At 34.6% G+C, this 16,538-nt stretch overlaps 1 protein-coding gene across 1 annotated transcript; it reads left to right on the top strand.

The window, feature by feature from the left end:
* The first annotated feature begins 8,018 nt into the window (after positions 1-8,018).
* LOC134755989 (uncharacterized) lies at positions 8,019-15,548 on the top strand. Its single transcript, XM_063692743.1, has 5 exons — positions 8,019-8,118; positions 8,922-9,077; positions 9,325-9,414; positions 12,599-12,925; positions 14,109-15,548. The coding sequence occupies exons 1-5, from the start codon at positions 8,046-8,048 to the stop codon at positions 15,422-15,424; spliced, it is 1,962 nt and encodes a 653-aa protein (XP_063548813.1). The 5' UTR covers positions 8,019-8,045; the 3' UTR covers positions 15,425-15,548.
* The last annotated feature ends 990 nt before the right edge of the window (positions 15,549-16,538 follow it).

Below are 16,538 nucleotides of genomic sequence, written 5' to 3'. Positions count from 1 at the left end.
ATCTTTTCTTGGAATAAATCCTCAAATTAATTTTCACGCTTCCAAGAATACTGAATGTTTATTCTTCATTTCAATATTTATTACCACCTCTAATATTAGCATGACCTGTAATATTTTACATGATAATGTAATAGTTAGCAGTGTACTTACACCTATTTGCTAATAACAATTTCTCCAAGCCAGTGGAATTGGTAGAACAAATAAAAACAAGTCTCGGCCGATCCTGACTACTTTCTCTTGTAGAAAGTGACCGTCGCAGCGCTGGGCGTCCGTCCTATACGCGACATTTTGACATGGTTATGGTAAAGTTGTATAACAAGATCCGGATAGAGTTAATATTATCGTTATTGTTATCTATTGTGAAAATTGACGTTACGTTTCATTTAAATATAATTCACGTTTTTGTAATATAAAAGCTCTTGAACATATAAAATTAGACATACCTATCACCCGCCCTAATACGAGTTTAGGTATCTCATATATTTGATATGTTTAAATTACTTAACCTACCATTATTAGTGAGATTAGACCATTATTACCAACTGAATAATCAAATTCAACAAAGTTTTTCTTCTATCTACTTTCAATATAAACGAACTGTCGTTAGTGGAGCTTCTAGAAATTACGATAAAAGTAATCCATAGCCAGCTATACCTAGCTTGATCTGTATTGATGTCTATGTAAATATTTATTTTAGGGCTGCTTAATTTATGAAGTTTCAGGCAGTGGAGAACCGTAACTCCGCATTGCCAGTAATTTCGTACAAGCGTTTCTGTCGGTTACCTGCTGTATAATCTGATATTATTGCTATTATACTGAGAAATAAAGTAAAGAAAAAAAATATAATTATGAAATAAAATTATGAAAACGGATTATATCGCGTATATTGAATTTATAATACATCCCGACGTTTCGAACCCTTTACAGCGTTCGTGGTCAACGGGTGACACGCGACGGGGGACGAGCGATATAATCCGTTATCATCGTTTTATTTCATGAGTAACTATCGCGGTAACCGAAGACAATATTAATTAATAATTAATTATAGTTAATTTTCGAGGCTGATTGTGATTAGCTACTATATGGATTGAAGCATTTAACGTAATACTGTATTTAAAGTTACCCTTGGCATCCGACGTAAGTATCTTATCTTAAACGCGTCAATTATAACTAACTAACTAAACTACTACTAACTAACTACAATAAATCGTAACTAGTGTGGACAATCAATGCAATGGCATCATTTGCACGACGCAAATGTATTCGCCTGTACATTCGACTATTACGATGATTTTTGGACTTTTATCGTCTTTCCTGTTGTGCGTCACTCTCGCTCATAAACGCTTGTTACACAGTCAAAATTAAAAAAGGGAAAATTTTAGACCCACTAGTGTTTCTGTCTTTCCAGATTTATTATATTACTGAAATAGGTGTGAGTGTGACCCTCTTCTCAGCTATTTTTGTCTTTGTGGACAGTGCCGAGACAAAGATATATATAATTCCGTATAAGATAAGTAAAGTCTAAGTAAAAAAACCGGCCAAGTGCGAGTCGGACTCGCGTTCCAAGGGTTCCGTACATTACACAATTTAAACAATGTATTTTATATGTGAAACGTGAGTGAAATGTCTTTAAAAAACCCGTAGGGGTCGGATCAAAAACTAAGTAATTAAGTCCGACTCACGCTTGACTGCAATTTCTAATAGATTTTCCTGTAATATATAGGTAAAGATCTACTTTGTGTATTTTTTTCAAAATTTTAGACCCAGTACTTTCGAAGATAAAGGGGGGGGGGGGGTGGTCATGATTTGCCTATTTTCTTGAATAACTTCTAAATTGTTTATCCTAAAATTATAAAAAAAATATATTTGAGATTCTCACAATGACCTCTTTCATTTGATATGTAACACGATGTAGTTTGAAAATTTTAATTTTTTAATTTTCTCATTTACCCCCCAAAAGTGGCCCCCATGTTTAAAATTAATTTGTTTACTTTACATGTCCGTCTTTGGTTCACAAACTTACATATGTGTACCAAATTTCAACTTAATTGGTCAAGTAGTTTCGAAGAAAATAGGCTGTGACAGACGGACAGACAGACAGACAAACAAACAGACAGACAGACAGACAGACGCACGACTCGCACGAGTGATCCTATAAGTGCCTCGGAACTCAAGGAAAAGTTATTCTCGAATAGATGGCGCCACACCTTTGGCCTATGCTCATCTAGATGGCATTGGCGACACCGTTTGAACACATATCAGTGAAAGTACATGGGTCAACTTCAGCAACTTTTAAAAATAACTTGTGTTTTGATTTTCATTACACTTTAAAGTTTATTCTAAGACGCAATGTATTGCAAAATTTGTTTTATGTTTAAAGGGTGACAAGCATGTCAAACACACAGATGGCAGCGTACATTGAAGATAATATTTAATTAGTATAAAAAAGGTAAAATCTAAAAATTTCATAATTTTAAAAAGTTGCTGAACAAATGTTGGTCAGTTTGAGGCGTACAGCCTCCAGTTTAATTTATTGCTCCTGTTACAGGAAACACCATGAATATTTTTTATTTTTATACATTTTTTTTGGTTTTAAGCCTGTGTCGGTAGATGGCAGTAAATTTATTGTGACTACAAAATTTACTATGACAATAACCCTAGAGGGTTAGATAGTATAGACTATCTATTCTATTTGGCCGAGAGTGCTCAGACAGTGGACCAACTTCGTAACTGTCTATTAGGTTGCTCGATATCAAGTTTTGTCGAATATTTACAACGAAAGTTAGGCGTCATATATTGGCAATACTTATGTACGTTCTAAACAACATTGTAAACGATGTTTCATTTCCTGCAACTATAAAAAATTGAACAGGCAAAGCGTTACAAATTTCATAGTTTCTTCAACAGAAGTAACAAAAACACGCATAATTCATTATTACACTATAAATCAGGTTGAAGCGTGAACATATAGACAGGATTGGCAAATTAATAATGATTGATAATTTTTAACACTTTTTCATGTAAGGGCATGGACTGCCCCTAACCGTGTCAAGGGATGTACTCAGAGACAGCATCCTCAAATTCTAGGCTATTGGGTTAAAATAATAGATTAGATACTGCATGATAAACTGTAACACCGGTATAGAAGACAGGGGGTAGAGAGGTGTCACTGGACTTTATACATATATAGCCAACTCGCCATAAGAATGTTTCCAAATCTATTCCTCGAGAACGTAGCTCTTGCGACTGCACCCCGGACGACCGGTTAAGACAAGCAAGAAGCAGAGAACTCAGTATAACCGGTCGGGTGTGCCTAAAGGAGTCGCTATACTCCAACAGCTCGCTATAAGCTGCCCTGCCTTGATTATTAATCCAGTAAATTAAGACGGTGCTGGAGTCATTATATCCCTACACTCGGAATTTGAGGGTCTTTACCCATCACGGAACAATGGGCTATTGAGAGTTGATGGAATCTAAAAGGAACTTGGCTATTGGGTGAAAGCAATTGACACTGGCCTATGGGTCTATGGGATGGAATATAAAACCGGACGCCAGTCTAATAAAATGGTATGGAATCTTATATCTGGCAGACGGGGATCGCCCCTACAAGATGGGCCCCCACAAAAAGCGACATCTATGATGGCTCTGGGTAGAGAGGTGTCTTCTTCTTTTCCTTTGCCTTATCCCACATTAGGTGGGGTCGGCTCTCCTTATCCTTCGGCGCCAAGACGATCTGTCTTGGGTCTGAGTGGGTAGAGTGGTGTCACTGGACTTTAAACGTATAGCCAATTCGCCACTTATGTTTCCTCATCTACCCTTGAGAAGACGGCTCTTGCGGCTCTACTCTGGACGGTCGGCTAAGACAAGCCAGTGGCAGAAGGCCCTGTACCACCCACCCAATGTTGGGTCATAGAACTCCCCAGGAGCACTAGGGGACGTGGGATCGCTACTCCCCAATAACTCGCCACAAGCTGCCCTGTGTTGACCGATTGCACTGGAAAAACCAGTGGGTGATGGGGTCGTTATATCCCCAAATAAACGCAAATATAATATTTTTTAAGATATACCTGTATAACGACGTACTAATTAAAAATTAACCGCTTTTGTGCGCAGCCAATGCGTAGCAGCTGTCGGCATTGCGTTGCGTGAATCGATGAACGGTCCAGACAAGGTTATTTTTTCCGTTTCCTTATGGTTTACTGAAATAGTAATTAAGTTTTTACATGCATGATATGAAATTAAGTAGCCACAGAGAAATTATTCCATATTCTATTTTAAGTAGGTACATATTCTCCTCTTGCCTGACTTGCCTCATTATAGTAGAATATTCCTACGCTAACATAGGATGTATCGTTAGTATAGTTTAGTATAATCGGCGGCACTACCGGTTTAATATTAAACTTATATTATGTGATAACGAGGCGAACAACAACTGCATATACAATACACTATATTAGATATTATTGATTTCTCAATAAAAACAACCATCGCATTTGAACCATTTCACCATGTACGTCATATGGGCGCCGAGATCTTTTCCTGCATTGAATCACGTCAACAGTCAATGTGACTTGACACTAAATTCTACATACGCAACCAAGTGAGTCTTCATTATAGCCTATCCCATTCTATTAATTGGAGAGTGAAAGGGACGCACGATTGCCAGTTTTCCTTTCTCGGCGGGTGTTATACGTCACTGCACATTTCTCTGGGTCCGAGTTGGAGGCGGTAATATCAAATCAGTGCTGGTGTTAAGCCGGTGTCTTCTGCGTTCTTAGAATAGTATTGTGATATTCGAATTATTAATTAATTGTGGACATTAACAGTGGAAAGGCGGCTTTATTTTAATTAATTGGATTTGATTTGTAACATTAATCAGTCTTTTTGATCCGGGTAAGTTTTAAGTTTTGTATTATTTAACTTTGTTTTGAAATGCATCTATAGTGAGTAGGTGTAAAATTAAGTTTCTACTTGTACCTATTTATAAAAAAAATATGTCATACTAAAACTCATGATCCCTTATTTCAAATGATCTCTGAGTTTTCTCGAAATTTACCAGCGACGAAGGACTGATATGCGTTAACTGAAATTAATACGAATATATTTTTTTGGTTTAAATTTAAAATTCGCCCCGTCATATTTACATTGATTTGCTAAAAATGTGTTTTATTGGTCTGAACTAAATTATTTTATTATTGTTACTAACGTAGTATGAATGACTTCAACGCGCGACAGGGCAAATTTTACAGGATCGAAAGTTCATCATTTTTATATGAGTACCTACGTAAATATCACGCGATTACAAACGAATGCAGGGTTGCATTTATCTTATATTTTTATTTTATAGTTTGTTTACATGTTTGTGATTTAATTATTCTAATTTTCATGATTACTTCATTCATATAGGTACCTACTTCCAATACTTACATTGAAATCGTAATATTCGGTTACACTTAATAATCACACTGGGTTTATATTAATAATATTTTATTTATGATATCATAACAATTTATTGCTATGTGGTATCAAAAAGTAGATTAAAATAAAAATGTAACGCGACAACAATATTTTCCAAAGAACTTTTAGAGGAGAAAGAAAATGTAAACTTTTACTAACTAGAAACGCATCACTAACGTGTTAATGACCGAAAAGTTTCGTGAAAGCACAATCTAGGTCGCGTCCCGGAGTTACTAGGGTTGCATCAGATCCTCATAATCAATGACGCATTCGCCTTTCTATCAGCTGTTTAGATTACCGTAAGAAAAATGCCCAATTTACAAAAAAAATATTGCTCAACTGGAAATATTGCGTACCTAATCATCATCATCAGCCTTGACACTACCATTCATTAAATATTTACGTATTCCAAATTTAACGTATTTTCCGTGTAATAGTAATTTTTAATGGTCAATGGCATTAACGTTCGGCCAACACTGGTCTTAAGTATATTGTACGTCCGTGATGGACAAACTGTTGCTTCCTAAATGTATTATTGCCAACATCTGTGTACATAAAATAAATATAAATTCAATAAATATTATCTTATCTTATCTTATCTTATCTTATCTTATCTTATCTTATCTTATCTTACAATGCAGTATTTAATTATTATTACCAACTGGCTGTTGTATTTACAAATGTCGATGTGTATTTCATGTCACTATTATGATGTCACTTTAATTTATTATTGCCTTGTAAAAGGGCCCTTGAGCCCTACCCGCACCATATTTTTTTGAATATTAAATTAAACCTCATAGACCTGACCTTTGAGTCATCAAAGTTAAATAAATTTCTTAAGAAAGACTATTATTGTTTACACCACCCTAATTTGAATAATTATGGGCCTCTATTGGAGGTATAATTGCTGCAGTAAATATTCAGCAATTTGTGACAGCTTGAAGAAATTAACCGACCTAAAGATGGCTTGTGCTACTTGGGCAGCTATTAAAATAGTAAATCTATGTTTTAACTAACTATATACTTCCCCGATCTGGTGCTCTCAACATGAAAAGGTGACCCTTTAATTTGCTTCGAAATCAAAATCAAGTGGATTAAGTATAGGAGATATTCCGTGTATCTGGCAAAATGTCTTTTTGTATGATGGAGTTGGAGAAACTATGTTTGCACAAAATAGCCAAAAATGTGTTTAGCAAAAAAATGCAGAAAGAGGATATAATATTATGTAAATTATGTTGTTCATGACCTGACCTATACTATACCTACATATTACACCACTTTACATATTATATTACTTTCCATTTTATACCACTTAACCCTTTAACAGATCTAATTTAAACAAATCCAGAATTTAAGCTTCATTGCCACTTCGCATACATATTGGTAGATACATATGGTCCAATTGGAGAAGATTTGGCTTAATTTTCATTTGTACCATTTGTTCATATTTTACTGTTAGTTTTGTAAAAATATAACTAAAGGATGACTCACGTTAGACCGGTCCGTGACCGGGCCGGAGCTTCCGGCGCTTACTTTTCTATGACATGACAGGTGATCACGTGATGTTTTCCATAGAAAACGAAGCGCCGCAAGCTCCGGCCCGGTCACGGCCCGGTCTAACGTGAGTCATCCTTAAAGGTATTTCTTATCGTGTAATACATGCATTATCTTTATTTAATTTAAGAAAACAACCAAAGTTTTTCTTGTAAGCTTTGCTATAATATAAATGACTAATAGTATAAAATACCGGAATTTATCATTCGAAATATTTTTCTGCTAGTTATTATTATTTTTTCTTTTATTTCTCATGCTAAATTGAGAAAAAATTGGCATCTATTACATTAATCATTTCCAATTAAACTTATGTAACTTAAATTGTAAATTGTAAAAATGTACCTATTTATATTACGCTATTATGTGAAATACATTGTATGTCCTCTAATTAATCTACTTTTTACTTGTTATTGAATGAACTTTGTTATAAAATGTACATATGTATGTATGTATGCATATACATATATAATGGTATATATGTGTATATGTGTATATATATATATATATATATATATACATATACACATATATACCATTATATATGTATATGCATACATACATATATATATATACATATATATATATATATATATATGTATATATGTATATATATTATATTACAATTACAACCGTGAACGCTTAATGCACTTACACCGACAGGAAAAAAAACCATTAGAACTATCAATTCTTGTAATCTTTAGTTTTAGTTATAAAATTGTCAAACCTATTTTTTTAATGTTTTTCTCACCTTTGTATGAAAGAGCGAATACCTCCTAACACAAGTGTCAAACTTAAAAGGAGGATTCGACACCCAGGATAAACCTTGTTAAAAATAATCGTTTTTTTTTAATATATTTAAAACTAACAAATAGTAATATTTTGTTATAAATCTTAATTTACTGTAAATCAAGTAATCAAAAATTAGCTCAAAACAAAATGCATGCCTACAAAAAATTATGTTCGCATAATTATATATTTTTTAAATGTACCTAATTGTAGTATTATTCTTTTCAGACGGGGACTGAGTCTTTACAATGAGGCTCTCCCTGGTGTTCGAGCTTCTTCTCATATTCGTACTCTTGGCTTTCGCCGCATCTAAGAGTATAAGTAAGTATACATATAATAAGCCGATTATGATAGTGATTCATTTTTGAGGTAATAGTCTGTTGTTATACTCTGTCAAGCAATTTACGTCAGTAGAAAAGAGCGGCAAATTTAATAAATGTAGGCGCGAAGGTTTATTTACTGACAAATTTGTTTAATCGGCTATATATATTATAAAAGAATTCAGGTTTCGATTATTATTATTTGTTAAAATGTAAAAAAATCGAATAACTGCGTTTGCGTTAATTCCTTCTAAACTTTTGTACTAAGAAAGACAATTAAGTTTATTGTACCTATATCTTACTACAACTACTACTTGCGTTTAGTAGCAAATGTATCAACTCGCACTTAACACTAATCAATTTGTAAATCACAGGCCTTTCAATCGCTGTTAGTGAGCGATAAACGCAATAGTTACGCTTTGAAGTAAACGTGCATGCGTTTCGTTTCAGTATGCATTATTAATTAAAGAGTCGTTTATACTTTATAAACACGCAACCCGTCTTAAAAACTAGAATAATGACAAATATTTTAAGTAAGTGATGAACTTGTGGAGTTTAGCAAATTTTACAAGTATTGCGAAAGCATTTTAAATAATTTACGGTTATAATTGGTTAACACGTAAAATCTAAAAGTGCTTGCGTTATAATAACACGTAACCAGGTTCTTGCATTTTATGCCGAAACTATAAATTTAAATACTGGAGAATAAAAAAGAGGATTAAATTTTTTTATAACGGGATCTAACTAAAGACTTTTTAAAGACTCGGGAAGCAAATTGATAACGAAAATATTTTTGTTTTATAGAAAAACCGAAGAATAGCAAAAAGAGTGTCCGCATCGGAAGCGATGAGAAACAGGATGACGCAAGCAATAACATCAACAAGTACTGCAAATGCTCAGAATCGTACTGCAACTGTTGCCGAGACTTTCAGCTGCCCGTTGTCAACTTAGATGGACCAGGTAATATTGCTAAACATTCAGAGTTTATTTAAATATTTAAAGGTATATATAAACAAATTCACAAAAATAGGCACTGGATTAACTGAATAGCTTAAACACAAAACGGCTTCTAGGAGGAGGGTTATCTTAATGATATTTTTAAATTCGAGAAATAGGTTCAATTTGTAAAATACTAACAAATAATTTGTATTTAATACTCTAAAGCTTAATGTTTAAAGTGGTAATACTGAATTTATTATATTTACAGGTTGTGCATCTCTACGGTACCTTAATGGCGATAAAATGTCGGTTTCACTGAGCTTCGGAAAGAAGGTCATCACCAACCGAACTCTCTCTGGTAAGTAACTGCATTTTACACCTCACACGTGTATAAAACGAATTCATATAAATAAATGGATGGCATAGCAAAAACAAACAATAGGAACAGGTAATAAAATTAATTGGATATTTATATTATATTCCCGTCGTTTGGTATCATTTGCATTATTATCCACAAATATTAGTACAATCGGATTAAGTCTCACCTCAAAATCCTTCCAAAGATATGAAATTTGGTATGTATGTTAATTAAAGGTCTCTTTTTCATGTCCACACTATTTGACATTTGGGGACCTCGAGGAATCGCAGCCATCTTGGAAAATGTGTACCATCCTGGACAAATTTGCATTTTACTCTAAATATACGTTCTCTTTGAAAATATGGTGTAAGGCAACATTAAAGCTTATTAAATTCTACACAAAAAAGTCCTAGATAACTTTGCGGAAAAAATACATCTTGTTATAGAAAATAATAGCTGAAGCCAGATTTAGCGCTTATACCCTTTCAGGGGATATTCTCTTAATATGAAACTTGGATGAATATGAATTCCACTTTTGTCTCTACATTTGTACACGTTCTACTCCAATATCAACATTTTACTCGACTGCGACTTAAACAGAAAGTAGGGTTATGGGTTTAAATACTGAAAATCAGTACAACCTGTAGCTCAGGATACTGGACGGATTTTTTAAAATGATATATCGGTAGATTCCTCTTGCCCTTCACAACCTGTTTACACCTGTTTTATTGAAGAAAAATTAATACAGCCGCCTTGAGAGGACGCCGAATAGTAAATCATATTTTTACTTCTAGCGCCTAAACTATTGAGTGGATTTCAATCAAATAGACATCAGTAGATCCATAATTGGTTTACGAGTGCTATGCAATACAAATTTACTAAAATAAATGGAGGAAAAATGTGTAAAACTTAAAAATGTGACTACAAAAACAGATTTTAGGTCTTAAATGGGGTTTAAACAATAGTGACAGTAATGAAATTTGACACCTACAATTTCAGGGATCCCGGTTTGCGTGTCATAAAATTGGAACTTCGGGGACCATGGAGATCAAACGCCATCTTGAAAAGTATAAGTATTTTTTGGTTTTTCTTTTTTTCTCGGAATATCTGGGTTTAATGTGAATACTGTGTATGGCGAAACGAAAGCTTATTAAATTCCACACTAAAAAGTTATACAACACCATGTCCCAAATACGAAGGCTTTTTCTAGAAATAGGGCTTACAAGTTACAAGGGAAGCTTACAAGTTTCCACACTTTTTTTTTTCGTGGTTGGGTAGATAATGTTTTTGTGTTCCAAAAATTGGTAAAAAATTTTTACAAGTATTTTTATCTGACCCGTCTTAAAATAAAATTTTAGTAGGAGATGATTAAGTATAACCTTATTGGAAGCTTATTGGAGATGCGGGATTAGTAGAGGCTAGACTGCAGAGCCTTGAACACCGTAGAAAGGTAGCTTGTTTATCGGTGTTCTACAGGATACATTTCGGGGAGTGTGCGATGGGATTACATAATTTAATCCCCCCATCTCCATTCTGTCACCGTGGGACTAGACGCGGACTTGCGTTTCACCCTTACGTCGTTACTCTGCCACTGATTCGTACTAAGCGCTATGCATCCAGCTTTATCATGCGAACGGCTAAGGAGTGGAATTCACTTCCTGCAAATATATTCCCAGTCCACTATAACTTGGATCTTTTTAAATCAAGAGTGAATAGACATCTTTTAGGTAAGCATGATCCATCCTAGACTGCATCGGCACTTACCATCAGGTGAGATTGCGGTCAAGTGCTTGCCTTTTTGTAATAAAAAAAAAAAACCTTTTGATTTCTGAGCCATATTTCTAGAAGAAAGCTCCGTTTTAGGGATATGGTGTTTTATACCCTTTTTGTGTAGAACCTAATAAGCTTTTGTTTCGCTATACACAGTATTCACATTAAACCCAGATATTCCGAGAAAAACAGAAAAACGAAAAAAGACATACTTTTCAAGATGGCGTTTGATCCCCGCGTGGTCCCCGAAGCTCCAATTTTATGACACGCAAACAGGGATCCCTGAAATTGTAGGTGTCAAATTTCATTACTGTCACTATTGTTGAAAATAAATAGATAAATAAATAAAAATGTTATTTATTTAGGTATCAACCCATTACATTAAGAATAATTATTATATTAATCTAATTTATACATTCTAATCTATATTAAATTTTACTATTCTAAACTAAACTAAACTAATTATTACCTAATCTAACACTAATTAAATATTTGCAGCGGAGGCCTTGCTTAAACCCTATTTAAGACCTAAAATCTGTTTTTGCAGTCACATTTTTAAGTCCTAAACATTTTTCCTCCATTTATTTTAGTAAATTTGTATTGCATAGCAATAGCACTCGTGTACTAATTATGGATCTACTGATGTCTATTTTATTGAAATCCACTCAATAGTTAAGGCGCTAGAATTAAAAATATGATTTACTATTCGGCGTCATCTCAAGGAGGCTGTATTGATTTTTCTTTAATAAAACAGGTGTAAACAGGTTGTAAAGGTCAAGACGAATCTACCGATATGTCATTTTAAAAAATCCGTCCTGTATCCTGAGCTACAGAATGTACTGATTTTCAGTATTTAAAACCATAACCATACTTTCTGTTTAAGTCGCAGTCGAGTAAAATGTTGATATTGGGGTAGAACGTGTACAAATGTATAGACAAAAGTGAAATTCATATTCCTCCAAGTTTCATATTAAGAGAATATCCCCTCTGAAACTGTATAAGCGCTAAATCTGGATTCAGCTATTATTTTCTATAACAAGATGTATTTTTTCCGCAAAGATATCTAGGACTTTTTCGTGTAGAATTTATTAACCTTTAATGTTGCCTTACACCATATTTTCATAGAGAACGTATATTTAGAGTAAAACGCAAATTTCTCCAGGATGGTAAACATTTTCCAAGATGGCTGCGATTCCTCGAGGTCCCCAAATGTCAAATAGTGTGGACATGAAAAAGAGACCTTTAATTAACATACATACCAAATTTCATGTCTTTGGAAGGATTTCGAGGTGAGATTTAATACGATTGTGCTATATTTAAAACAAAACAAAATAATAGCTAGAGAGCGCTGTCGAGGATGGCTCTATCTAAATTTCACAGAAAGATTACTTAAAAATATTTTTTTGGTTAACAGGTCGCAAGCCCACCCCAGTATGCATGCCACTGCCAGGGGGCATTACAAAATTCTGCGGAAGAGTTTACAATATTGCCCGTGCTGGTGAAGAATTTAGGGCCTGTTTAGGCCTAGAACTTCAATCTAAGAACAATGTAGAAGCAGCCGTGAGAGTTTCCTGCTTTAAGTTCGGCCCTAGAGGAGTGACGTCAGAGGCGGCTGACCCGCTACCGTTAATTCCTCAGGATGAGAAGGCTGATGATGACGACGATGACGATGACGATGATGACGACGACGATGCCTTTGGACTTGTAGGAGACGATGACGATGATGATGACGATGACGATGGTAAGCATCATTTTAATAAGAATGTAATATACGATTTCTACAACAAATAATTCGATTACAACAATAAGTTTTACTTATACATCATATACCTTCAATTAGTGACTTGTCTATCGTGTATCATACGTGTTATTGTTATTAGAAGATGAGCAATTTAGCACAATTGTACACTAAAAAATATACGGAAATGGTAAAAAATACAAGATCTGGAAGTTTAAAATTTTAAGTTTTTTTAACACCCAAAAAAATGGTGCAGTCGTCAATGTCTTCATCAGATATATTGGAGCGCCCGAGGTGCCCTAAAATATCTGAACACGCACTCTAGCGCCTTGACAATAGAGGCGTGTTCAAATAATTCCGATATTAGTGAGCACCTTGTGGGCCATTTCGTGGCACTTTAATCTTATTTTATGTTTTCTTTTATATTATGTAATGTCTTGTTTGTTTGTGCTTACGGATAAAATTCTATTCTATTCTATTCTATTCTATTCTTTTCCTTTTTCCGCCCCGATATATATGATGGCGATTTCACCATTCGGTTTCATACATATTATCAAACAATAGATTGTAAGTCCATATATACATTAACGCAACATGTCACCGCCAAAATAGCAATTTTCTTGTTTTCTATACTTAAAGAGGGCTTCAACTCAATCGTGACGTAGGACCGTTTAGTACGGAGCGATTCAAGCGTAGAGTAAGACATTTGACATTCATTCTGACATTTGTATTGCTTTAATGCCATATATAGGTCCCATATAGACATTTGATCCTCATAACAAACCGGATCGACTGATACCATTAACAAATTTTAAATACTTGACAATTGACATCAAGCCTATTCACTGTAAGTAATAATATACTGAAATGCGACCAATTAACTTTAGTATTACTAGGTTAATACCTAGTTAATGTAACTGCTAATTAGAAATTAGGAAAAGACCAGAGATGTAATCTACTGACTTATCTAATTGCCATACTCGTAATAATAAAAACCTCGAAGAACCTTTTTCAGAGATAGAAGAGAATTCCATTCTAAGAAGAAATATTATTAGAAATATTACTAGTAACACTTTCATAAGACCTAGCTAAATTAGGAAAACCTATTATGTTATTTTATTTTTAAATATGCGAAAGATTTCCACAGTGCCGGTCTATAACCGAAAAACTCTTTCGTAACTTCCAGGTCTTGACGCTGTTAATGACGTAGATGGTGCAGACTACACGGGCTTCAGCCTTCTAGGTGACGACCTGTTGGGCGACCTATTTGGCGGTTCATCTGGAGGCAAGAAGACAAAAAACAAGAATAAGATTAAGAAACAAGCTCCTACTTCAACAACTACGACCACTAGGCGGCCTCGACCATCTCGAAGACCAACCAGAAGGCCAACGAGAACTACCACCCCCAGGCCTACAACCACGACGAGCGTTAGAACTACTACTGTGAGGGTTCGCCCCGCGAGCAGAAGGCCTACTCGCAAACCAGCGAGGCGTCCGTCTCGCCCATCTAGACGACCGCCTTCTACGACTGTGGAAGTCACACCGGTTACTGAAATATCTTCAACTATCTCGTCCACGGAAACGACACCTAACATTAAAATAACTACTGCAGGACTTCCATCAACAGAAAATATTCCATTAGAAAGCCACGAAAAGGAACAAATATTCGAACCAGTAGTAATTGTGACACAAAAACCTATGTCTACATTAGCTAATTTAGCTACTAAAGATGAAACGCAGTTTGGCGATCCTGGCCTTGAAATGTCATTAGCACAACTAACTGGACAATTATCTGTAATGCCTGTAACTCCTATTTTACCTACTAGTTCTAAGGTATCGAGTATGATTACTACCAACAGGGAACAAACAAATTACGAGAAAATTGAAACTATCACTCCCAAAACATCAACTACTGTTGCTTTTCATCCCTCTTCTGAGGCCGATGCTGTTAACGACGATTTGGTGCAAATAGTTCACGATTTAGATTCTCACTCAGAAGAAAGTATTTCGGAGAAACCGGTTCAATCAGCTGATGAAAGTCGGTCTCAAAATGGTCAAGGCGTTCCGAATGATTTCCATAAAAGATTAAAATTTGTTAAAAAAAATAAGGGGAACGATTTTGACTACAAGGACTTAGATGTTATCGGATTATCTGAAATCGGCGATACCGTCGGGAAAGAAATTGGTTTATTGGGTAAAAAAAATAAGGGGAGCGATTTTGACTACAAGGACTTAGATGTTATCGGATTATCAGAAATCGGCGAGACCGTCGGAAAGGAAATTGGTTTATTCGGAAAAAATAAGAAGCATAATCGCGATAATAAGGAAAAGGAAAGCCAAAAAGTAAAAGATGGTAAAAAAGGTAACAAAGACTATGTTGATATTTTTGGACTAGATGAATTGAGTCATACATTAGGCTTTTCTGGAAATGATAACCAAAAAAAGAAAAAGCCCAGAGGAAGGCAAAACAAAATGATGCGAGGTGATTGGGATCTAGTATGACGTTAAAGACAATTAGATATAAGGTACCTAAAATATAAGGTTATTTATTTTTCTTAACTTATTAAATCGCTGTAAATAGCATTATAACATGAAAGTGATGATTATTTATTTTGACTGATTTGAAAATAAAGAACATGCTGTGTAAATGTGTGGTTTATCATTTGTAACCTTGAACTTTGCATTGTACTTACTGTACATAGACTTATTGAGGTTTGGATCTGGTTTGGATGCATTGATGCACGTCAGGATTAAGAATTTAGGACCATATTTGCGTATTTACTGATATCTGATATTTCTGATATTAAGAAAGATTTAATTAAGCATTAAAAGTGAAACCAAACGTTTAATTTAGAAGCAGTCACTAGGCATCAAGTAAAGCTCAAAATACATGTTGGACCTATTTTCGCGCAGCATTGATGTGGAACGAGGTTGTAAAAAGGCTTCCTCCCTCTAAAGCATAACTGCGATCCATAAACTTGCCAAGGCTGGCCAAACATCCGGATCGGGCGCATTTTTTATTTATTTATTACACATTTGTGAAATAACATAAGTAAATACTTTAGGCCCCATACCAGGCCCCATACATGATTCTGCCTGCACGCTTATATAGTGTATAAGTAATTAACATATATGTACATCTAAACCTCTACAAGCAAAACAGGGAAGCATTTATGGTCCAAAATTTATTGCATTTGCTGGATTCAAAAAGTTTAACTCTTACGTATCCAAACATGGAAGCCGGAAAATACTTAGATTAAGTGTTATTGAATGAAATAACTAACATGAGCTCGGTATTGTATATATATATACTATAAAAAATGCCAACAAAAATATATGAAAAAGCGCGTGTAAAGGATAAAGTGGGTATAACCAACTCAAGCTAGGTATATAATGGATTGCTTTTTGTGCACAAAACAACTAGATCAAGTAGAAATTATAAATCGCAAAATAATAAATACTAAATTGATACAATTATGTACGTATTCGCAATACTCATATATATCTGTCAACTCGCAATTTTACATACATATGTAACCACAGTGAGTTTTACGTTACATCGTTAATCATTCAATTTCTCGAACTACAAAATCTAAAGATTGATTAACTTGAGGAA

Source organism: Cydia strobilella, chromosome 3 (genome assembly GCF_947568885.1).
Source record: "Cydia strobilella chromosome 3, ilCydStro3.1, whole genome shotgun sequence".
Taxonomy (NCBI): domain Eukaryota; kingdom Metazoa; phylum Arthropoda; class Insecta; order Lepidoptera; family Tortricidae; genus Cydia; species Cydia strobilella.
This window is presented reverse-complemented; position numbering and strand designations above follow the sequence as displayed.

Coding starts and splice junctions, on each gene's coding strand:
- LOC134755989 (XM_063692743.1), top strand. CDS start 8,046: ATGAGGCTCTCCCTGGTGTTCGAGCTTCTTCTCATATTCGTACTCTTG. Junction 9,415..12,598: donor CACCAACCGAACTCTCTCTG/GTAAGTAACTGC, acceptor TTTGGTTAACAG/GTCGCAAGCCCACCCCAGTA. Junction 12,926..14,108: donor TGATGATGACGATGACGATG/GTAAGCATCATT, acceptor CGTAACTTCCAG/GTCTTGACGCTGTTAATGAC.